Consider the following 25,268-nt stretch of genomic DNA (forward strand, 5'->3'; position numbering starts at 1 on the left):
TAGACTCGGGGCTTTTCGGGGTCACGTTCGGGGCTTCAGACCCCCCTAGCCACTCCCTCCCTACGCCCCTGGACAGGATTAATCTGTTTTTGCATTCCTATTCACTTGCATGGAAAGAAAATCTGTTCTGAATGAAATTTGTTTACACAGGCCCTAATTTTCACCAAAGGAACCAAAGAGACAGGCACATTGTTATGGATGAGATTCTTCCAATATTGGTGTCTCTCCATATAATGAATCCTATGAATAAAGTACAAGTCACAGCCCAGCCTCGCCCTGTGTAGGAAGATGTGACCCCTCCCAACTGCAATCTTCCTCGGAGTCAGAGATTTTCACTTTAGTTTCTCTCTTCTACTGTCAGTGAAGACGTCTGCTGATCTAAGAGCTGAGCTGGAATGTTCCGTCTGTCTGAGCATTTATACAGATCCTGTAAACCTGAGATGTAGAAGCAACTTCTGCCGGGTCTGTATTGATCGTGTGCTGGAAAGACAGGGGGGGTCTGGAGGATATTCCTGTCCTGAATGCAGAGAGAAGTTTCAGGATCGGCCTGCACTGCAGAGGAACATAACACTACGTAACATAGTGGAGAATTTCCTGTCTGCTCAGCCAGATCACGAGTCCGGGGTCTTCTGTACTTACTGTGTGGACTCTCCTATACCTGCTGTTAGATCCTGTCTGCACTGCGAGGTTTCTATGTGTGATAAACACCTGAGAGTCCACAAAAAGTCCCCAGAACACATCTTGGTGACACCAAGAGAGTCAGTGTCCTGTTTGGAGATCTCAGGAGACGTCTGGAGGACCTGGAGAAGAAATTTCCTGAGGGAAATCTCCGGGAGGGCAGAGAGGGTCTCCATTTCTATCCGGGATCTGGAAATAAAGAAGTAGGAGCTGTCCAGGAAGATACGTCACATTGAGGAGCTGTGTAACATGACGGATCCACTGACTGTCTTACAGGAATCAGACACAGGTGACTTGTGTGATACTGAGGATGGAGATAATGAGGACAGAGGGAGACATGAGAAGCTCCTCCATGATGGAGGGGGTCTGGATGTGGCTGAGATATCGCACACATTACACACATTATCTGATATAATAACGTATCCTTCTATATACAGGGAGCTGCAGATATAATACTGGATGTAAATACAGCTCATAATGATCTCCATATATCAGATGACAGGAAAACTGTATTCAAGTCATGTAGAAACCAGAATCGTCCAGAAACACCAGAGAGATTTCAGCGTTATCCTCAGGTGTTGAGCAGTCAGAGTTTCTCCTCAGGGAGACATTACTGGGAAGTGGATTTCGGGGTATCAGATTACTGGATAGCTGGGATGTGTTACCCCAGTATAGACAGGGGAAGAGAAGTGCAGTCACTGATTGGATGGAATAATAAGTCCTGGGGTTTGTTCATTAAAGGTAAACAGTATTGGGTGACACATGACAGGAAAGGGATCCGCTTATCCACCAAAATCTCCAGTAACAGAGTCAGGATATATCTGGATTATGAGGCCGGACGGATCTCCTTTTATGATCTGTGTGACCCGATCCGACATCTCCACACCTTCACCACCACCTTCACTGAGCCCCTCCATGCTGGGTTATGGGTATGGAGAGGTCGTATAAAGATGTGTGGGGGGGGAATGAGAAGGGGAAGGAGGCCTGAGCACTCGGTGGATGTAATACAATGAGGTTAGCACTGGAGTGGAGTGATTTTGGCACATCACATTACTTTGATAAACAATTGTTTTGGCTTCACTAATGAACTTCCATTCATATGGCTTCATACTTAAAGGGATTTGCACTTATTTCTTGCTCTGAGTTCTAATGTGATTGTATTCAATTTTTTTTTCTTTACTATGATGATTGTAATTTTATATACATTTATATACTTAAAATATACTTAAGGTTTCATTGTTTTAGAGGGATAGAACACCTATTATATGTTATTAGTCCCGCAGGGTTTTCTATAATAAATATATTTCTATGAGACTTCTCCATCGCTCCCTCTCAGATCACTGTGATTGGCTGGAAAACCTCTAATTATAGCGAGGGGTGGGGATGCACCAGTAACAATAATTTGTGGTGCAATTTGCGTCCATACAAAATGAACGGGTGAAAATCACACTGCAAAAATGTGGTGCGATTCCTGTGCAAATTGCATGCAGTTTGCCGCACTGCTCCTGTGCGAGCCCAGGCTGAAATCATTATGACAAGCTTGGGTTCACACAGGAGCGGTGGGGAAATCGCACCGCATTCCAGTTCGAATTGCATGCGATTGTTTGCAGTGCGATTTGCGCCCATTCATTTTCCATAGATGCAAAACTCACCACAAATTATCGGTTCTTGTTATCAGCGAGTACTTGACCGAAAGTATCGGTACTCGCCGATAAAAAACTGCATTGGTGCAACCCTAGCGAGGGGGATGTGATCTATCTACCTATCTATTGTGGAGAGGGAATAGAGCCCCTGTCAGGTTTTTATTGCTGTCTCCGTCCCATTTAGAGAGAGCCCCCCTCTCTGTGCTGGTGAATGTTATCACCAAAAGTAAAAGAAAATCCCAAATTCCGAGTTGTTACCAGAGCTGGAATAGAGAGGAAAACTTCCAATGGGGAGACTAGTTCATTTCCTCACTTTGGAGGGATTTCCTGTCACTTCCTGTTTTGGTTATTGGACAAGAAGTGAAGGGAAATCTCCCCAATGGAAAACAGATGGTAATAAAATTCTAACATGAGTTATAACCCTCCCTTACTCTCTCTAAAGCCGGGGAATTTCTTGTTGTGTTGTTTATTTTCAATTTACCCAAATACAAAATGCTGAATGATAATCCTTAATATGTCTTTTGATTCATTTTATTAATTTTGGGGGAAACTGATCTTTTATGTCATTTTTCTTATGACTTGTGTGAAATTTTAATTCTAAAAATAAACATTTAATACAGATCTCTTCCATGACATTGTGTTACAGAGAATTCTGGGCTTTCCAATAAGACAGCCCAGCACTAGCTGGTCTAGTAATAGAGAGTAGAGTGCCAAGGTGCTCTTCTCATTTTCTGGAATGAGGTTGGTGTGGTCCTCAGTAGACATGGACCCATTGAAGTTTTATTCCACTCAGCTCAGCCTGTTTCATTTAGGTATGACTTGTCTGACCTCACTGGTCCAGTCAGCAGTCCAGATGGTTTCATATCCATCCTCTGGTGTCCTTTCTGAGAGGTCCCAGTGGTGTGCATTGTCACACGGGTCAGGAGGATGATGGTAATAAAAGTGAGTGTGTTTCAGTCACCGATCCCTAATACCAAGGAGGGTTCCATCCATTGTCAGGAGGTCTGAGCCTTTTTAGCAATGACCGACTCCAACCAAGGTTGGGTAATGTTAGCTAATGAAGCAAAAGTTGTATTGACATTTTCCATACATTGCAAGATCAAAATTGACATAATAACAAGGAGCACACAATATTTTATCTTTGACATTATGGTTTCTAAGGGACAATTCACAAGTGATACATTGGATCCCTGATTCATATGAGCTTCCATTAGAGCTGGATCCATGTATATCACCATTTACTATACATCTACAGATCTCAGTATGACCTACAACTTGGTCTATGGGATAATCGTTGGTCATGGGAAAAATACAAAGTTATCTGAGCCTTTCTAAGGGAAGGTTGTGGATGAGGACAGTGTAATATAGTGATTGTGATTATTACAGATGATATCCATTAATGAAGAGAGATGGTCTGGAGGTAAGTGTCCATATAAAAGTTTTCTATTACAGCAAGACAAAGATTTTTACAATCTCGATCTCTATATGGACTTTTCAGCAAACATTTCTCTGTTACACATATGATAAAAGTAAAACAAATGGTGCCAACATCCAGCATCTCCCATCACAGTCTCATCAATCTTCATTAATGATTTATGAGGAGCTCCGGCTTGGATAGATGATTTTCTGTTCCTCAGTTATTATTCTTGATGTCTATGTGAGGTCCATGGAAATTCTACCCGTCCATTACCAAATTACAGCACATCCTCCATTATCTCCTTCATAAAGAGCTGTCTGGTGGGTTGGTAAATTGTACGTAGGCCCCCAGGAGTTATTTGTCTTCTATGAACATTTCTAGAATTACTGATCAGATTCATGCGGTGTTCTTCTATCCTATTGATGTACTGACATTGCCAGTTGGGTTTATACATACATGGTAACAATGAAGTGATGGCTTAGGCCTGTATCAGGGAAGGACGGGGAAAATTTGGCTGGGGGACAAACTCAACAAACTAAATCTTTAAAGGTCAGAACAAATTCCAGTGGGTAAAGAAAGTGCTAATAATGGAAGAACAGGTTTACACACCTCATTGGGGCATACATGTGAGGTCATTACATTTTATTTGCTTATATTTTTCCATTCTGGGTTCCTCCTCCCTCCACATCAACATGTTAACAAAATGTATAAATAAAATCTTTCTGGATTCATTACATACCTTAAATGTAGACTCGGCATCATCACTGGGTCTCTGTGCTTCTCAATACAATTCAGACAGATGACTGGTGGGGGAGCAAGTAGGGTACTGTACATGGCTTCCTAAAAATATGCCTATGGGGACATAAAAAAAGAGAAGAAAAAAATACACAAACCCTGACTCCAAAGTCAAAAATTACAAAAAAATTCAATTAAAACACGTAAAGTATTAATATCAGGATAAACATAATAAGAAAAAATATATCTTTATTAGCCAATTATCCTCTAAGAAAATAAAAACAATACAACGTTAGCCGTGTACCACTATGACTGATAACCTCAATAAACAGTCACCTCTGTACCATAGATTATGAATATTAGAGATGGGCATAGAAACAGGTGAAGCTGATCATATACTGTGTATATATAATATATATATATATATATATACCTTATTTATTGGCATATAACACGCACTTTTTTTCCCCTTAAAATCAGGGGAAAATGGTGGGTGCGTGTTATACGCCGATCCCCCGCCGATTGTTAGCCTTTTGGCCATTCTCGGCAGCTCTCGGCCGCTTTCGACCTTTCTCGGCGGCTCTCGGCCATTCTTGGCGGCTTTCGGTGCCTCTCGCAGTCCCGCTGCATCCGAAAGCCACCGAGAGTGGCCGAAAGCCGCCGAAAATGGCCAAGTGCGTCTGAGAGCCACCGAGAACGGCGGTGCCATTTTTAAACGGCAGTGTAGCTACAAGTTTGCAAATGACACAGGGACAAGGCTACAGATGGACACTGACAAGGCTACACTGACACTGGCTACAGATGGACACTGACAAGACTACAGATGGACACTGATAAGGCTGCATTGATGGGCATTTAAATGTAATTTTTCTTCCTTAAACTTCCCTCCTAAAAGTTTTTTTCTTTAAAATTCCCTCCTAAACTTGGGGTGCGTGTTATACGCCAGCGCGTGTTATACGCCGATAAATACGGTATATATATATATATATATATATATATATATATATATATATATATATATATATATATTCTTAAATCATACATCAAAGATATATCCAAAAGAAGAAAAGAAGAAGATGAATGGGAAACAGTATCCTCTACCACAGTCCAATACATGAGACATTTTATTTACCAACTTGAAGACCGACATATTAAACCCCCTTCTATTCCGAGCCACTTTTTCGTCTTCAGCGCTCTCATATTTTTGACTAACACTCAGTCATACAACACTGTACCCAAATTAATTTTATATCATTTTTGAGACAGACAGAGATTTCTTTTGGTGGTATTTAATCGCCACTGGTTTTTTATTTTTTTACTATATACTATAAAAGAAAAAAAATGAACATTTTGTAAAAAAAAAAAACCTTTTCCCTTAGTTTCTGCTATAAAATTTTACAAAAATCGTTCTTCATAAATTTAGGGCAAATTTATTTTTCCACAATTCTTTGTTATAAACCAAAAATCAGTGTATATTATTTAGACTGTTTGAGAGTTACAGAGTCTACAAACTATGGTATATATTTGGTAATATATGGTATATATTTGACAATTGATCAATCTTGCAATCTTAATGTACCAACTGCCTATCTCATTTCTTGAAACCCTAAAATGCCAGGACACAGAAGACACTCAATGGAATTTAGTTAGAAGCATGGCGAGTTTTTTTGAAGTTGTGATTTTTTTTTGCCACTTATTTTGGAAATTAAGAAAATAAATAAAACTTGATTTTATTTCACAGTCATTTTAACAAGGTATTTCTCATACACATTATGGGCATCCTTACAATTACACCCAAAAGCACATTCCTCTACTTCTCCTGAGTATGGGGGTAGCACATGTGTGAGAATTTTTTTGCTACCTAGATGCATAGAGGGGCCCAAATCCAAAGAGCACCTTCAGGCTTGCAGGAAGCATAAAATATGCACCTGATTGCCTGACTTCCTATCACATTTCTCAAGGCCCTAAAGTGCCGGGACAGGAGAGACACCCACAAAATGAACATATTTTCCAAAATAGACTCTCCAAAATATTTCATTAAATGCATGGGGAGTCTTTTGAAATTCATATTTTTTTTTACACAGATTTTTGGAAAATGAAGAAAGAGAATGGAAATGTATTTTTTACACACACTTGTCAATTAATGAGATCTTTCTCAAACACAGCATAGGCATACTTACAATTACACCCCAAAACACTCTCTGCTATTTCTCCTGAGTTTGGGGATACCACATGTGTGAGACTTTTTTGCTGCCAAAACACCAAGGAGTAACTTAAAACTTTCAAGGGGAGTAAATCGGGAATCTAATTACCCAACTACCTCACATTTGAAGTCCCTGGAACACCAGGACAGTAGAACAATCACATAATTACCACATTTTGAAAAAAAAAACATCCCAAGATATTTTTAAAAAGCATGGTGAGTCTTTTGAAGTTTTCATTTTTTGCCACATGTTTTTGTAAAATGCAGAAATTAAAATTACTTTTTTTTAAAAAAAACAAAGTTGTCAAATTTAAAATATAAATATATATATACAGTGGAGACGGAAAGTATCCAGACCCCCTTAAATTTTTCACTCTTTGTTATATTGCAGCCATTTGCTAAAATCATTTAAGTTCATTTTTTTCCTCATTAATATACGCACAGCAGCCCATATTGACAGAAAAACACAGAATTGTTGACATTTTTGCAGATTTATTAAAAAAGAAAAACTGAAATATCACATGGTCCTAAGTATTCAGACCCTTTACTGTGACACTTATATATTTAACTAAGGTGCTGTCCATTTCTTATGATCATCCTTGAGATGGTTCTACACCTTCATTTGAGTCCAGCTGTGTTTGATTATACTGATTGGACTTGATTAGCAAAGTCACACACCTGTCTATATAAGACCTTACAGCTCACAGTGCATGTCAGAGCAAATGAGAATCATGAGTTCAAAGGAACTGCCTGAAGAGCTCAGAGACAGAATTGTGGCAAGTCACAGATCTGGCCAAGGTTACAAAAAAATTCTGCTGCACTTAAGGTTCCTTAGAGCACAGTGGCCTCCATAATCCTTAAATGGAAGACGTTTGGGACGACTAGGACCCTTCCTAGAGCTGGCTGTCCGGCCAAACTGAGCTATCGGGGGAGAAGAGCCTTGGTGAGAGAGGTAAAGAAGAACCCAAAGATCACTGTGGCTGAGCTCCAGAGATGCAGTCGGGAGATGGGAGAAAGTTGTAGAAAGTCAACCATCACTGCAGCCCTACACCAGTCGGGGCTTTATGGCAGAGTGGCCCGACGGAAGCCTCTCCTCAGTGCAAGACACATGAAAGCCGCATGGAGTTTGCTAAAAAACACCTGAAGGACTCCAAGATGGTGAGAAATAAGATTCTTTGGTCTGATTAGACCAAGATAGAACTTTTTGGCCCTAATTCTAAGCGGTATGTGTGGAGAAAACCAGGCACTGCTCATCACCTGTCCAATACAGTCCCAACAGTGAAGCTTGGTGGTGGCAGCATCATGCTGTGGGGGTGTTTTTCAGCTGTAGGGACAGGACGACTGGTTACAATCGAGGGAAAGATGAATGCAGCCAAGTACAGGGATATCCTGGATATAAAAAAAAAAAAGTTTATTATTTCTGTTATAAAATTCAGTTTTCTCCTTCACTGATGGGCACTGATTGGCTGCAATGATGGACACTGATGAGGCGGCACTGATGGGCACTGATAGGTCGCACTGATATGCAACACTGATGGGCACTCATAGGCAGCACTGATGGGCACTGATAGGCAGCACTGACGGGCACTGATAGGTGGCACTCATGGGCACTGATAGGTGGCACTCATGGGCACTGATAGGCGGCACTGACTGGTACTGATAGGTGACACTGATATGTGGCACTGATGGGCACTGATAGGCGGCACTGATGAACACTGATAGGTGGCACTGATATGCAGCACTGGTGGGCACTAATAGATGGCACTGATAGGCAACACTGATGTGAAGTCACTGACAGGCATTACTGATGGGCACTGATTGGCATCTGATGGGCACTAATTAGCATGTGCGATTGGCACCTCTGATGGGGGCTGCGCTGATAATCACCACAGACACCCCTGTCAGGAGAGCTCCTCTGCTCGCATTTTGTTAGCGCGAATGGAGGAAAGCCGATTACCAGCACTTCCTGAATACTGCTGTGATTGGACACGTGGTTAAGAGCCTACATCATAGGCTCTTTACCACGATCGGAGATTTGATGTGTCAGAGCGTCACACACCACCGATCGTCACTCTGTGCACCCCCCCGGGGGCATGCACGAGTGGCTTATCCTGCTGGTCGTCATATGACGCCCACTTAGGATAACTGAGCCACCTTATGTCATTCTACAATAGGGCGGTAGGGAAGTGGTTAGGAATCTCCTCTCACTGACTTCTTGTGTCCAATGATTCATGACTTCCTGTATTCCATGATTCATGATTTCCTGTGTCCCATGATTCATGACTTCCTGTGTCGCATGATTCACGAATTCCCGTGTCCCATGATTCATAGCAGCTCTTCTCTCCCTTTGCCTGCGCGCTCCCTCTAGTCATTTGTCCCACCCCCAGAGCAGTGGAAGGAGCAGAGCTCCTCCATGAGGAAGTGGTCAATGTGGTCCTCCTGTCTCCTTTGTTTCCATGTTGTGTGGTTGGCTTATCGCTGGTTTGGAATCCTCCTCATGGTTTCATACAGGCAGCCCCTGTCCTATCACAGAAGATGGAGAGGAATGGAGAACAGATCACACACCTTCGGAAGCCGATACTTTTGAACGGAGGTTCTGAAAAGATATGCACCCTATCTAAACACAGAAAAAGACAGTCTGGTAAAATCGCATGACAAGTCAGACCTAGACATGTGCACTGCCAAAAAATGTGTTCCTTTTCGTTTCATTCGATTTCATTTTTTTTGGGGGGGGGTCATTCGTTATGATCGAAATTCGAAAATCAGAGAATTAAAAATTTTGAAATTTGAAAATTTGTAATTAGAAAATTCGGAAATTTGAAATTCGAAGATTCGGAAATTCGAAAATCCAAAATAACTAATAATAACTATTACTAACTATTAAATTATAGTTATTGGAATTTCCTTTCAAATTTGGCTGTTAGTGAACGCAACGAATACAAATTTATCCGAAGTTACGAATTATCCAAAAAAACAAATGCTGCATCTAAAGGAATGGAACGTAACAAATTAATAATAATAAATAATAATATTAATAATAATAATAAAACCTTATTCTTCTTATTATTATTAATAATTTGTTAAGGTCCATTTGATTAGATGCGGCATTCATTATTTTGGATAATTTGTAACTTCGGATAAATTCGTATTCATTACGTTCACCAACAGCCAAATTAAATTTTAAAGGAAAATCCAATACCTATAATTTAATAGTTAGTAATAGTTATTTTCATTAGTTCGTTAGCTATTTCGGATTTTCACATTTTTGGATTTTAGAATTTTCGGATTTTCGTTCTTTTGAATTTTTGGAATTTCATTCTTATCTTCGGATTTTCATATTTTTGGATTTTCCCATTTAGAATTTTTAAATTTCCGAATTTTCAAATTTTAAAATTTTCAAATTTTTAAATTTCCAAATTTTCTAATTCCCGAATTTTCAATTTTTTAAATTTTCATTTTCGGAAAAATTTGTCAAATGGGTTTTCGTTAATTCGAATATTTCCGAATTAATTAATTTGTCGAAAAACAAATTCAGAACGCAACAAATTGCACATGTCTATTTGGACTCTATTGCTGGGAATGGCAGTGTTCAAATCGATGCAACACTAACTTTGCAGTGCCGCTTCGATTTGAAAAGGTACATGAATTACTTTTGGCGACTTCAATAGACATCTGTGCATAGAGCCCCACAGATGTCTTCAAAGTCACACATGAAGTTGCACTGAGATGCCACTTTGAAATCATGAGATTTCAGGTGAAGTCGCACGATGTCAAAGCCGCAGTCAATGTGAATGTGAATGGGGGCTTAGCAATTTCTGAATGCAATATGTAACTGTGAGAAGTGTATACTGTGGTTGGATCACTATGTGCTTTGCAATTCCTCAGCTGTGTCCATAATCCTGAGGATATGAAAAAAAGAATTGTTGCTCTACATGAAGATGGCCTAGGCTATAAGAAGATTGCCAAGACCCTGAAACTGAGCTGCAGCACGGTGGCCAAGACCATACAGCGGTTTAACAGGACAGGTTCCCCTCAGAACAGGCCTCGCCATGGTCGACCAAAGAAGTTGAATGCAGGTGATCAGCGTCATATCTAGAGGTTGTCTTTGGGAAATAGATGTGTAGCGGTATGTTCACCACTTGGTTACTTAGCAATCCGCCAATCACCCTGCTGCCAGACTCCCATATATCAGTTAAGACAATGAACAGTCATTTGCACGGTTTTGTTACGTTTATTGCAGGACACAACTTGGATGGGAGAAGGGACGATATAAGATGCCCATAGCATTTAGCTTATTGTAAGACGTTATTCAGTGGCCTTGGCCTTTCACAACTGGATGCAAACCTTGCTTCCTCAGTCTCCTTCCTTTGAATAACTTCTCTGCAGACTATTGCTTCTTCTTTTCTGGTACAAATCCTTCACTGCAAAACTACTGACATATTATTTCTTCACTTCCATTGGAACAAGAAAAAAATCACTCTGAATAATTCCACCTTGCAGACCGTAATGGTATTGCCTCTGCGAATCAAAGAGCCAGAAGCCTACACAGCCTCTCCCCGATGGCTCAATGAAACAGACAGCCATACAGTCTTTTGGAAGGTATTACCAATGTGCTAACCAGACCAGAGATATCACGATACCTCCCCCACATTGGCCTGACACATGGTAATAGGTGGACTACTGTTCCCAGCCAGTCCTTTACTGTCAATGCTGCATTCCCCGGCCACAGCATTCTGCACTACTCTTGATAGCTTCTCTTTCCCTGTTCAGTTCACACTGACCTGTTGCTACTTGGCAGTTCTGTGTCCCCGGTCACAGAAAGTTGAACTACTCTCTGCCGCTTTACCGCTACTTCTTCCGTACCGATCTTGTCCAGCATACAAGTCCTGTGTTCTCCGGTCACAGCAGCTTGATACGTTTTCAGAGACGAAGACCTTATCTAATGCTCCCTCATAGTAGTCCCTCCATCCCTCCTCCGCGCTCGGCACATTCCCGCGTGGGGATGCCTGGACCAGCAACTCAACATTCCATGCTGTATTTTCCTGCACTTCAGAACTCCTCCCTGCCAGCATGAGACCTCAGCTTATATGGGAGGCCTGGCCCCTGCACCAAAAGGTAATTGGTCAGAGCTCCTTACACTCAAACCTCAGGTCCAACCCCCCCTTCCAGAATAATCTGTCTGAAAGCAGGGGAGGCGCTTCTGAGTCAGAGCACAGGTGGCCACACCTCCCACTACACCAAACACTCCCAGTCCCAAATTAAAACAACCAGGCCCAGCCTAAAACACAGGCCTGACTAAATTTACCTGCACTTGGACCCTGAGCCATAGAAAAATACTAATCTAGCACCTACCTTCAGGTAGAGGCTGCTACATTCACCCCCACCCCCACTAAAATCACAACTGTCCTCAGTTGTAGGAAAGGGAATTTGCAAGATACCTCCTTAACTAAGGAGGAAAGGCATCTCATATCAATTTAGTTGGATGGGGAATAAGGAAACAAACTTGGAAGGGGTAACATTGTATAAAAGTATAAAATGACACATATACACTGTGACCATGTACATTTGCACACTCTATACATTCTAACTGCACATCCCTACATTTAATGTGACATACAAGGGGAACGAGAGCACTGCTCCCTGGGGAAGAATACTATGCTAACCACAGGTCTTCATCTGTTCCAACGGTGGAGATGTACAGCCGTCACATCCCAGGATTTTCCTAAAAGAAGACATAACAAACACACAACTAACTATAAAACTTAACTGAAATCAACACTTCACCAAACAGAGGGGGTTATAATCCCCTGTCTGGTGACAGAACAAACACAGAGAAGTGGCATGTGGTTCCCTGCTAGAGCTGTCACTACCTCAAAAGGAGTCTAAGAGACCTCCTGCAGAGTGCAGCCTAGACAGACACACCAGTAATTAAACACATGTGCCCGTAAGCAAATTAACTTTCTGTTTGGCTCCTAAACAAGGACTCCTTTTTCTTGAGTAAGTAGAAAAGGGTTGAGCAGAGACAGCACGCTCCAGTGTCCATGACATTGTCCTTGTCAGGCACCCTGAGTGGCGGACATCCTGCATTAAAAGACAGTCCTTGTGGAAGCCCACCTTAACCCGGCTGCAATCCAGCAGTCCAAAAAGGGTACAATATCCCACCTGTGGCAACACAAACAGCAGTCCCAGCTTACAGGTAGTACCTCGGGTCCGGAAACCTCTTCCGACTGTCCCCCTCACTTCTGACCGAGATGGAGTAGCTGCGGGTGTTCTGTCCTGCTTTCACAACCAGCACTCTGTCCTTATAGATGAAAAAAGAAAGAGGCTGAAGACTGCTCCCTAACATGAGGCACCTCCATCCCTAATTTGCACATAAAAAGAAAAAGGTTCGCCCATGGGACTTTGAATGAGGTGTCCATGATGATCACAAGTAATTGAATAGAATAGTATAAAAAATATATTAAATTTATTGGAATCATTGTCATACAATACAGGTCATACATCTAGATGGCAATACATAAGAACGGCAACATGACATAATGGTCCTAAAAACATAGCCAAGATAACATTGATCAAAGTAAAATGAGTACAGATATACATAATACATCTCTAACCCGATGCGTTTTGCGAGCTCTCCTCGCATCATCAGGGGCTGATGTGTATATCTGATGTCTGTAACAACAGATAAAAAAGTAGATTCAAGTATAGGTTATGATTGGACAAAAATGCGAAGCCAGAGCTAATGATCCCATACTTACTTGTCAGGCAATTGGCTTCAGGGGCCAAGCCCCGGCAAGGGCGGTCGGAAAGCATGTCCCACGGGAGCTGAAGGGACGAAGGTCAAAGCATGGAGGACCATGGTCAGGCGTAGGGCAGGCACGGCAAGGAGATGGAAAAGAAGAAGAGAGGGCTGGACCCAAATGTCACCCAGAGTCATTACAGAGCTTGCTCACTGGAATAAATTGAATGAGTATAAATGTATATATGCAAGTATGTGAATATACAAGAATGGATATAACAAAGAGTATCAAGTGGTATGCTCTGGTGTAAGGGGTGCAGAGGTGTCCACTAATGCTAGAAAAGAAAAACAGAGGAGAAGAAGAGAAGAAAAGAGAGAAAGGGAAAGAGAAAAAAAAGGGAAAGAAGAGGAAAGAGGGCCAAAGGTGTTGCCCCCAAGTCATGCAGGGTATATTCAGAATGAAAGGATTTATGAATGTATATATAAAGGTAGTAGGTGTAACAATGGTTATGGTATCCTAAGTAGCTCATAATATGGTAATATAGCTTTATATATAGTAATATAGCTTTATATAGTATACTCAGTATAAGAGATTGTAAAAATAGCTATATATATAACTCAATTATTTGGTATCAAAGTGTTGTAAAAGTATAGAGATGCTGTACTGGAGTATATAGAATATAAGAATATCCTGCAAGGCATAAGGGAAAATCAGTATGCAGTGAATTGTGAGAGTGTAGTGGAAAGAGGGGTAAGAGGTGATGTAGAAAAAGACAGAAAAGGGGAGAGAAATGAATGTGAATAAACACAGCAGGAAAAATAGGGCAAAAAGAGATGTAAAAGAAGTGAATTGGGTAAAGGAGTGAAAGTATATACGAATGACACTCCACATGTAGGTGGCTAGTAAGTGCGTTGAAAGGATGATATGTGATAGAAATATAGTGGTGAACATAATGCTTACCAATGTACTATCTAGTGGATGTGTAGAAAGAACCCAGCTGAGGAGGAAGTATGCCGTGCCAAAACCCCCGCCTAAATACCCGGACATCCGCCATGTGCCTCCGCCCCTAACGTCATGCGATTGGCAAATGGGGGAGGGGACCTTCCGTGCGCCCGCCAGGTTGGCGGCAGAGCGCAACAGAGATCCCTGCCCCCGCCTGGAGTGACACATTGTGTGCCAGGAAGAAAGACACCGCTGAGTGCGGCTGTCTATCACTGTGCACAAGGCATGGCGCCGATGCACGTGGTGGCTCCGCCCCTCCTGGAGTGGAGAAGCTGAGACAGCTGTCCTTATAGATAGCCCGCCCAAGCTTCCATTCTCGATGTATGTCCTTGAAACCGACCCAGACTTCACTCTCCAGCAGCTGCTTTGGTTTTGGGAAATGTAAGTAGTCCCAGATCATGTCATTCTCCCACTGCTCCTGGGAGTTTTCAACAACTTCCATAACATGATCAGGAACATAGGGGTAGTCCAGGCCCCTCTCTAGAGCAACCCTCCGCTGTACCTCCCTCTGGAACCTGAGAGAGCCTAGGCAATTCTTTGGGCCTCCCTCTGCCAGGCAAAACGCAGGAGTCAGGGGCCCTGCTGACCCATTGTCGATACATGTATGCTCCTTCAGAAAAAGCACTTGGCGATCTGGTAGAAAGTCTGTGAGGTTGGACTGGGGTTTGCGCTGGGCACGGTGATTCCTCCGGTGCTTTTGTTGAAGCCCCAGGAGATGAGAAATTCCCTAGAACCCACGGCTCCTCATCACTGGATGAACCTTCCTCTGGGGAGGACCATTCAAATAGGTTCTCCACGGATTCATACTTCTCCAGCATTTGGGGAGAACCCCAGTCCACAGCCCGGCCCTTACTCACCTTGTCCGGTTCACCCGAGGGATCCCCCTCCTGCAGCCTAGGCTCCTTCCGAACAGTCACCGCAAAGGACTTACTTATGGCCGGCTCCTCAGGGATCTCCTCCGGAGGCTGTCCACTAACACTGGCATCCTCCGGGCCCCTGGCCAGGCCGTGGGTCTCCTCGACATCCTCTTCGGCCTTGGCCTCTGAGAACTCCGAAATAGACAAGCCAGATGAGAGCTCCTTCACCGCAGGGGTGGGTGACGTATGGCCCGCTCCGGGCTGCACCGGTCCCAGACAAGTCAGTGGGTTCCCGCAGTGCCCACTGCGAGCCCAGGCGCTGACTCCAGCCGTCAGTCTGGGACATCCCGGACAAAGCATACACAGCCGCTCCACCCCTGCGATCACTCCCAAGGCCAGTCCTCCGGTCATCTCCAATCGGATGCCGGTATCAATTAGCACCTGGCCCTGCGTATCAGGCGACCACTGCATGACGGTTGTGCTCTGACCACCTTCCTCCATCTTCCCTTGTCTCATGTCTGGCGCGTAGCATGCTGAATACTTGTTAACTTCTCCTCTGGGGCGTGGCTCCACCCCCCACTTGTTGGTTCAGCATGCGAGGAACTGTAACCATGCATTTTCAGAGTGCACCAGAGCGACACCTGGCGGCAGACTCTGTTGAATTGCAGGCTAACTTGGCAGCAGTCACAATTGACACAGGAGAGTGTCTCCATTGTAATGTCCTACCGTAAGAGACTGACACATGCAGAACCCCGTCAACGACAACCTCTTGTGTCCATGTTACTAAGGGCAACAGTAGACATCCACAATCTCACTCCCCACTCTCAACTGTGTTTAGCAGGACAATAAAGCTGTTTGCAAACAGTGGATGATGCCCGCGCCATGCAAAGCGTCGGACATATTTGTAATCCATTGGGACGCGATCGCCCGCCATGGTTGCCATAGACAACAGCACATGGTTACAGTCACTGAGTTGCAGAATTTGTTACATTTGTGAGTGTCCGTTGGTACAACTGGGTGCAGGAGGTGCGCAGGCTGCGCTGATCCTGGACGGTTGCTATGGGAAACAGCACTTGGCAACAAGCTTGGTTTGGTTGCTATGGGCAATGACCTGTAACAAAGTCACTTTAAGAAGCAAACACACAGTCCTTTTCCCTCGGTGTATCCCAAACTTGGCAAAACAGGCAAAGTCTCCCCCAGCTGTTGACGGTTTCTAGGGGCGACGGCCAGCAGGTTAACTGTGAAGGCAGATCTCAGTGGGACCTCCAAATGTAGCGGTATGTTCACCACTTCCATTGGAACAAGAAAGAATCACTCTGAATAATTCCACCTTGCAGACTGTAATGGTATTGCCTCTGCGAATCAAGAACCACAGCCTCTCCCCAATGAAACAGACAGCCACACAGTCTTTTGGAAGGTATTACCAATGTGCTAACCAGACCAGAGATATCACGGTACCTGCTCCCGTTGGCCTGACACATGGTAATAGGTGGACTACTGTTCCCAGCCAGTCCTTTACTGTCAATGCTGCGTTCCCCAGCCACAGAATTCAGCACTACTCTTGATAGCTTCTCTTTCCTTGTTCAGTTCATACTGACCTGTTGCTACTTGGCAGTTCTGTGTCCCTGGTCACAGAAAGCTGATCTACTCTTTGCCCCTTTACTGCTACTTCTTCCGTACCGATCTTGTCCAGCATACAAGTCCTGTGTTCTCCGGTCACAGCAGCTTGATACCTTTTCAGAGACAAAGATCTTATCTAAGGCTCCCTCCTAGCGGTTCCTCCATCCCTCCTCCGCGCACCAGAACCAGAACCAGAAGAAGAAGAAGATGAAGGAAGATAGAAGAAATAAGAAGCATTTAAATAAAGGAATTGTCAAAAACTGTCTCTTGTCATTTTTAACATTTTTGACAGTTTTTTAGTGAAATGGTAGGGGTAAGTACCCCCTTACCATTTCACACGGGGGGGGGCTGGGATCTGGGGGTCCCCTTGTTAAAGGGGGCTTCCAGATTCCGATAAGCCCCCCACCCGCAGACCCCCACAACCACCGGCCAGGGTTGTGGGGATGAGGCCCTTGTCCTCATCAACATGGGGACAAGGTGTTTTGGGGGGCTACCCCAAAGCACCCTCCCAATGTTGAGGGCATGTGGCCTGGTACGGTTCAGGAGGGGGGGGCGCACTCTCGTCCCCCCCTCTTTTCCTGCAGCCTGCCAGGTTGCGTGCTCGAATAAGGGTCTGGTATGGATTTTTGAGGGGACCCCATGCCGTTTTTTTTTTTTTTTTGACGTGGGGTTCCCCTTAAAATCCATACCAGACCCTGGTATGGAATTTAGGGAAACCCCCACGTCATTTTTTTTTTAATTTTGGCCGGGGTTCCCCTTAATATCTATACCAGACCTGAAGGGCCTGGTATGGAATTTAGGGGGACCCCCATGTCATTTTTTTTTTTTATTTTGGTTCGGGGTTCCCCTGTGGGGAATTCCCATGTTGTTTTTATCAATGAACTTCTATGTGTATTGTCGGAGCGGCAGTGCAATAGCCGCGAGTAGTTTTAAATGGGTTTTTTCCTTCGAAATGTCATTTTGCTGTCAGACTGTTCTAAACACAGGAAACATGCGCCCCTTTACAGGCATACTATAGACACCCCCAGCTACGAAATTTAAAGGGATATTACACTTTTATTGTTTGACTTTAAGCATTATTAAAATCACTGCTCCTGAAAAAACGGCCGTTTTTAAAACTTTTTTTTGCATTGATCCATGTCCCCTTGGGCAGGACCCAGGTCCCCAAACACTTTTTATGACAATAACTTGCATATAAGCCTTTAAAATTAGCACTTTTGATTTCTCCCATAGACTTTTAAAGGGTGTTCCGCGGCATTCGAATTTGTCGCGAACACCCTAAATTGTTCGCTGTTCGGCGAACTTGCGAACAGCCAATGTTCGAGTCGAACATGAGTTCGACTCGAACTCGAAGCTCATCCCTAGTCCTGAGCAAACCCGGAATAAACAATGACAAATTAGTCACAGTGAGAGGAAGACTGGGGGCCTTCCTCTCACAATAGGAGAAGATATCCTCCAATCGGTTTATTTTGAGAACGATAAGAGATGGGTATCATCTAGGGTTCTCAAGATCACCCCCAAGCAGACTTTATACCACCAAGCTTCCAAAAAATAGAGAAAAGGCCAGAGGGTTAATGAGAGCCATAACAGATCTTAGAAAACAAGGACTAATCACCAAGGTACCAAAGAAAGAGAGAGGACATGGCTTCTACTCCCACATATTCGGAGTACAAAAACCCTCGGGAAAGGTCAGACTAATCCTCAACCTCAAAGCCTTAAATCTATCCTTAACTTACAAGAGATTCAGAATGGATTCTATATACTCAGTGAAGGCTCTATTACCTCCAAACTGTTATATGGTTTCCCTAGACTTAAAAGACGTCTACCTACACATACCAATACATCAAAGTTGTCAGAAATTTCTAAGGTTAGCAATAAAAACAAAAAAAGGAAACCATGCACCTTCAATTCCGAGCTCTACCCTTCGGCCTTTCCTCTTCACCCAGAATTTTTACAAAAATTTTGGCGGAAGTTATGGCACCATTGCGAGTAAAAGGCATATCTAGGCCGCCTGGTATCTGAGGAGCAACTGCTATAAGCAAAAGGGTTCTCAAGCGGTTTAACCGCTTGCGGACCAGCCGCCGCAGTTTTCCTGCAGCAGGTTGGCTCCGCTGCGCGAAATCACGTTATTGTACTCCGCCGCGAGCTCCGTGAGTCCAACTGCGGGTCCCACAGAGAGGAAGAACGGGGAAATGCTAAGGTAAAAAAGCATTTCCCCTTTCTGCCTAGTGACACTGTCACTGATCACAGCTCCCTGTAATTGGGAGCGGTGATCAGTGTTGTGTCACACACAGCCCCTCCCCCCCACAGTTAGAAACACTCCCTAGGACACACTTAACCCCTGCAGCGCCACCTCCTGGTGAACCCCTTCACTGCCAGTCACATTTACACAGTAATCAGTGCATTTTTAATCGCACTGATCGCTGTATAAATGTGAATGGTCCCAAAATAGCACCAAAAGTGTCCGATCTGTCCGCCATAATGTCGCAGTCACGATAAAAATCGTTGATCACCGCCATTACTAGTAAAAGAAAATTATTAACCACTTGCCGACCGCCTAACGCAGATATACGTCTGCAGAATGGCACGGGCAGGCAGAATCACGTACCTGTACGTGATCTGCCTCCCGCGGGCGGGGGGGTCCGATCGGACCCCCCCCCGGTGCCAGCGGCGGTCGGCATTTGACTGGGAGCGTCGGGAGGCGAGGGGGAGACCATCCGATCGTGCCCCCCCCTCGCGATCGCTCCCAGCCAATCGGAATCCTCCCCTGCCTGTGTGTAGTTTCACACAGGCAGAGGATGTGATGTCATCTCTCCTCGGCTTTGGCAGTTTCCGTCCAGCGCCGAGGAGAGAAGACATGTAAGTGCACAACACACACACACACAGTAGAACATGCCAGGCATACTTTACACCCCCGATCCCCCCCTGATCGCCCCCCGATCCCCCCCAATCACCCCCCCCCTGTCACAAACTGACAGCAAGCAGTATTTTTTTTTTTTTTTCTGATTACTGTATTGGTGTCAGTTTGTGACAGTTACAGTGTTAGGGCAGTTAGTATTACCCCCCTGTAGGTCTAGGATACCCCCCTAACCCCCCCTAATAAAGTTTTAACCCCTTGATCACCCCCTGTCACCAGTGTCGCTAAGCGATCATTTTTCTGATCGCTGTATTAGTGTCGCTGGTGACGCTAGTTAGGGACCTAAATATTTAGGGTCGCCGTCAACGTTTTATAGCGACAGGGACCCCCATATACTACCTAATAAATGTTTTAACCCCTTGATTGCCCCCTAGTTAACCCTTTCACCACTGATCACCGTATAACCGTTACGGGTGACGCTGGTTAGTTTGTTTATTTTTTATAGTGTCAGGGAACCCGCCGTTTATTACCGAATAAAGGTTTAGCCCCCTGATCGCCCGGCGGTGATATGCGTCGCCCCAGGCAGCGTCAGATTAGCGCCAGTACCGCTAACACCCACGCACGCAGCATACGCCTCCCTTAGTGGTATAGTATCTGTACGGATCAATATCTGATCCGATCAGATCTATACTAGCGTCCCCAGCAGTTTAGGGTTCCCAAAAACGCAGTGTTAGCGGGATCAGCCCAGATACCCGCTAGCACCTGCGTTTTTCCCCTCTGCCCGGCCCAGCCCACCTAAGTGCAGTATCGATCGATCACTGTCACTTACAAAACACTAAACGCATAACTGCAGCGTTCACAGAGTCAGGCCTGATCCCTGCGATCGCTAACAGGTTTCTTGGTAGCGTTTTGGTGAACTGGCAAGCGCCAGCCCCAGGCAGCGTCAGGTTAGCGCCAGTACCGCTAACACCCACGCACGCAGCATACGCCTCCCTTAGTGGTATAGTATCTGAACGGATCAATATCTGATCCGATCAGATCTATACTAGCGTCCCCAGCAGTTTAGGGTTCCCACAAACGCAGTGTTAGCGGGATCAGCCCAGATACCTGCTAGCACCTGCGTTTTGCCCCTCCGCCCGGCCCGGCCCAGCCCACCCAAGTGCAGTATCGATCGATCACTGTCACTTACAAAACACTAAACGCATAACTGCAGCGTTCGCAGAGTCAGGCCTGATCCCTGCGATCGCTAACAGTTTTTTTGGTAGCGTTTTGGTGAACTGGCAAGCACCAGCCCCAGGCAGCGTCAGGTTAGCGCCGGTCGCGCTAACACCCACGCACGCACCGTACACCTCCCTTAGTGGTATAGTATCTGAACGGATCAATATCTGATCCGATCAGATCTATACTAGTGTCCCCAGCAGTTTAGGGTTCCCACAAACGCAGTGTTAGCGGGATCAGCCCAGATACCTGCTAGCACCTGCGTTTTGCCCCTCCGCCCGGCCCAGCCCAGCCCACCCAAGTGCAGTATCGATCGATCACTGACACTTACAAAACACTAAACGCATAACTGCAGCGTTCGCAGAGTCAGGCCTGATCCCTGCGATCGCTAACAGTTTTTTTGGTAGCGTTTTGGTGAACTGGCAAGCACCAGCGGCCTAGTACACCCCGGTCGTAGTCAAACCAGCACTGCAGTAAAACTTGGTGACGTGGCGAGTCCCATAAGTGCAGTTCAAGCTGGTGAGGTGGCAAGCACAAGTAGTGTCCCGCTGCCACCAAAAAGACAAACACAGGCCCGTCGTGCCCATAGTGCCCTTCCTGCTGCATTCGCCAATCCTAATTGGGAACCCACCGCTTCTGCAGCGCCCGTACTTCCCCCATTCACATCCCCAACCAAATGCAGTCGGCTGCATGAGAGGCATTTTCTTTATGTCCTCCCGAGTACCCCTACCCAACGAACCCCCAAAAAAGATGTCGTGTCTGCAGCAAGCGCGGATATAGGCGTGACACCCGCTAGTATTGTCCCTCCTGTCCTGACAATCCTGGTCTTTGCATTGGTGAATGTTTTGAACGCTACCATGCACTAGCTGAGTATTAGCGTAGGGTACAGCATTGTACAGACTAGGCACACTTTCACAGGGTCTCCCAAGATGCCATCGCATTTTGAGAGACCCGAACCTGGAACCGGTTACCGTTATAAAAGTTAGTTACAAAAAAAGTGTAAAAAAAAAAAAAAAAACACATACAAAAATATAAAATAAAAAAAAAATAGTTGTCGTTTTATTGTTCTTTCTCTCTCTATTCTCTCTCTCTATTGTTCTGTTCTTTTTTACTGTATTCTATTCTGCAATGTTTTATTGTTATTATGTTTTATCATGTTTGCTTTTCAGATATGCAATTTTTTATACCTTACCATTTACTGTGCTTTATTGTTAACCATTTTTTTGTCTTCAGGTACGCCATTCACGACTTTGAGTGGTTATACCAGAATGATGCCTGCAGGTTTAGGTATCATCTTGGTATCATTCTTTTCAGCCAGCGATCGGCTTTCATGTAAAAGCAATCCTAGCAGCTAATTAGCCTCTAGACTGCTTTTACAAGCAGTGGGAGGGAATGCCCCCCCCCAACGTCTTCCGTGTTTTTCTCTGGCTCTCCTGTCTCGACAGGGAACCTGAGAATGCAGCCGGTGATTCAGCCAGCTGACCATAGAGCTGATCAGAGACCAGAGTGGCTCCAAACATCTCTATGGCCTAAGAAACCGGAAGCTACAAGCATTTTATGACTTAGATTTCGCCGGATGTAAACAGCGCCATTGGGAAATTGGGAAAGCATTTTATCACACCGATCTTGGTGTGGTCAGATGCTTTGAGGGCAGAGGAGAAATCTAGGGTCTAATAGACCCCAATTTTTGCAAAAAAGAGTACCTGTCACTACCTATTGCTATGATAGGGGATATTTACATTCCCTGAGATAACAATAAAAATGATTTAAAAAAAAAAAAATGAAAGGAACAGTTTAAAAAAAAGATAAAAAAATAATAATAATAAAGAAAAAAAAAAAAAAAAAAAGCACCCCTGTCCCCCCTGCTCTCGCGCTAAGGCGAATGCAAGCGTCGGTCTGGCGTCAAATGTAAACAGCAATTGCACCATGCATGTGAGGTATCACCGCGAACGTCAGATCGAGGGCAGTAATTTTAGCAGTAGACCTCCTCTGTAAATCTAAAGTGGTAACCTGTAAGGGCTTTTAAAGGCTTTTAAAAATGTATTTAGTTTGTCGCCACTGCACGTTTGTGCGCAATTTTAAAGCATGTCATGTTTGGTATCCATGTACTCGGCCTAAGATCATCTTTTTTATTTCATCAAACATTTGGGCAATATAGTGTGTTTTAGTGCATTAAAATTTAAAAAAGTGTGTTTTTTCCCCAAAAAATGCGTTTGAAAAATCGCTGCGCAAATACTGTGTGAAAAAAAAAAATGAAACACCCACCATTTTAATCTGTAGGGCATTTGCTTTAAAAAAATATATAATGTTTGGGGGTTCAAAGTAATTTTCTTGCAAAAAAAAATTTTTTTTTATGTAATCAGAAAGTGTCAGAAAGGGCTTTGTCTTCAAGTGGTTAGAAGAGTGAGTGATGTGTGACATAAGCTTCTAAATGTTGTGCATAAAATGCCAGGACAGTTCAAAACCCCCCCAAATGACCCCATTTTGGAAAGTAGACACCCCAAGCTATTTGCTGAGAGGCATGTCGAGTCCATGGAATATTTTATATTGTGACACAAGTTGCGGGAAAGAGACAATTTTTTATTTTTTTTTATTTTTTTTGCGCAAAGTTGTCACTAAATGATATATTGCTCAAACATGCCATGGGAATATGTGAAATTACACCCCAAAATACATTCTGCTGCTTCTCCTGAGTACGGGGATACCCCATGTGTGAGACTTTTTGGGAGCCTAGCCGTGTACGGGACCCCGAAAACCAAGCACCGCCTTCAGGCTTTCTAAGGGCGTGAATTTTTGATTTCACTCTTCACTGCCTATCACAGTTTCGGAGGCCATGGAAAGCCCAGGTGGCACAAACCCCCCCCAAATGACCCCATTTTGGAAAGTAGACACCCCAAGCTATTTGATGAGAGGTATAGTGAGTATTTTGCAGACCTCACTTTTTGTCACAAAGTTTTGAAAATTGAAAAAAGAAAAAAAAAATTTTTTTTTCTCGTCTTTCTTTATTTTCAAAAACAAATGAGAGCTGCAAAATACTCACCATGCCTCTCAGCAAATAGCTTGGGATGTCTACTTTCCAAAATGGGGTCATTTGGGGGGGGTTTGTGCCACCTGGGCATTCCATGGCCTCCGAAACTGTGATAGGTAGTGAGGAGTAAAATCAAAAATGTACACCCTTAGAAATCCTGAAGGCGGTGATTGGTTTTCGGGGTCCCGTACGCGGCTAGGCTCCCAAAAAGTCCCACACATGTGGTATCCCCGTACTCAGGAGAAGCAGCTAAATGTATTTTGGGGTGCAATTCCACATATGCCCATGGCCTGTGTGAGCAATATATCATTTAGTGACAACTTTGTGCAAAAAAAAAAAAAAAAAAAATTTGTCACTTTCCCGCAACTTGTGTCAAAATATAAAACATTCCATGGACTCAACATGCCTCAAAGCAAATAGCTTGGGGTGTCTACTTTCCAAAATGGGGTCATTTGGGAGGGGTTTATGCCATCTGGGCATTTTATGGCCTTCAAAACTGTGATAGGTAGTGAGGAGTAAAATCAAAAATGTACGCCCTTAGAAATCCTGAAGGCAGTGATTGGTTTTCGGGGCCCCGTATGCGGCTAGGCTCCCAAAAAGTCCCACACATGTGGTATCCCCGTACTCAGGAGAAGCAGCTAAATGTATTTTGGGGTGCAATTCCACATATGCCCATGGCCTGTGTGAGCAATATATCATTTAGTGACAACTTTTTGTAATTTTTTTTTTTTTTTTGTCATTATTCAATCACTTGGGACAAAAAAAATGAATATTCAATGGGCTCAACATGCCTCTCAGCAAATTCCTTGGGGTGTCTACTTTCCAAAATGGGGTCATTTGTGGGGGTTTTGTACTGCCCTGCCATTTTAGCACCTCAAGAAACGACATAGGCAGTCATAAATTAAAGGCTGTGTAAATTCCAGAAAATGTACCCTAGTTTGTAGGCGCTATAACTTTTGCGCAAACCAATAAATATACACTTATTGACATTTTTTCTACCAAAGACATGTGGCTGAATACATTTTGGCCTAAATGTATGACTAAAATTGAGTTTATTGGATTTTTTTTAGAACAAAAAGTAGAAAATATCATTTTTTTTCAAAATTTTCTGTCTTTTTCCGTGTATAGCGCAAAAAATAAAAACGGCAGAGGTGATCAAATACCATCAAAAGAAAGCTCTATTTGTGGGAAGAAAAGGACGCAAATTTCGTTTGGGTACAGCATTGCATGACCGCGCAATTAGCAGTTAAAGCGACGCAGTGCCGAATTG

At 43.9% G+C, this 25,268-nt stretch overlaps 2 protein-coding genes across 3 annotated transcripts in view; both read left to right on the forward strand.

Moving 5' to 3' along the window:
• Positions 1 to 308: 308 nt before the first annotated feature.
• Positions 309 to 25,268, forward strand: part of LOC141133635 (tripartite motif-containing protein 16-like) — a 62,209-nt gene continuing 37,249 nt past the window's right edge. The window contains exons 1-2 of one of the 2 annotated variants that reach the window (XM_073623129.1): positions 309 to 967; positions 10,562 to 10,752. The gene's annotated coding sequence lies outside the window, so the exon portion shown is untranslated. The remainder of the gene's footprint in view (positions 968 to 10,561; positions 10,753 to 25,268) is intronic. The other variant, XM_073623127.1, reaches the window with a different exon arrangement.
• Positions 1,089 to 2,946, forward strand: LOC141134350 (E3 ubiquitin-protein ligase TRIM39-like; the record flags this gene model as incomplete). The annotated part of the gene is made up of 1 exon (XM_073623920.1): positions 1,089 to 2,946. A coding segment is annotated over one exon (603 nt), but the record flags the coding sequence as incomplete, so codon positions are not given.

The sequence above is a fragment of the Aquarana catesbeiana genome, linkage group LG03, assembly GCF_042186555.1.
Source record: "Aquarana catesbeiana isolate 2022-GZ linkage group LG03, ASM4218655v1, whole genome shotgun sequence".
NCBI classification, from domain to species: Eukaryota; Metazoa; Chordata; class Amphibia; order Anura; family Ranidae; genus Aquarana; species Aquarana catesbeiana.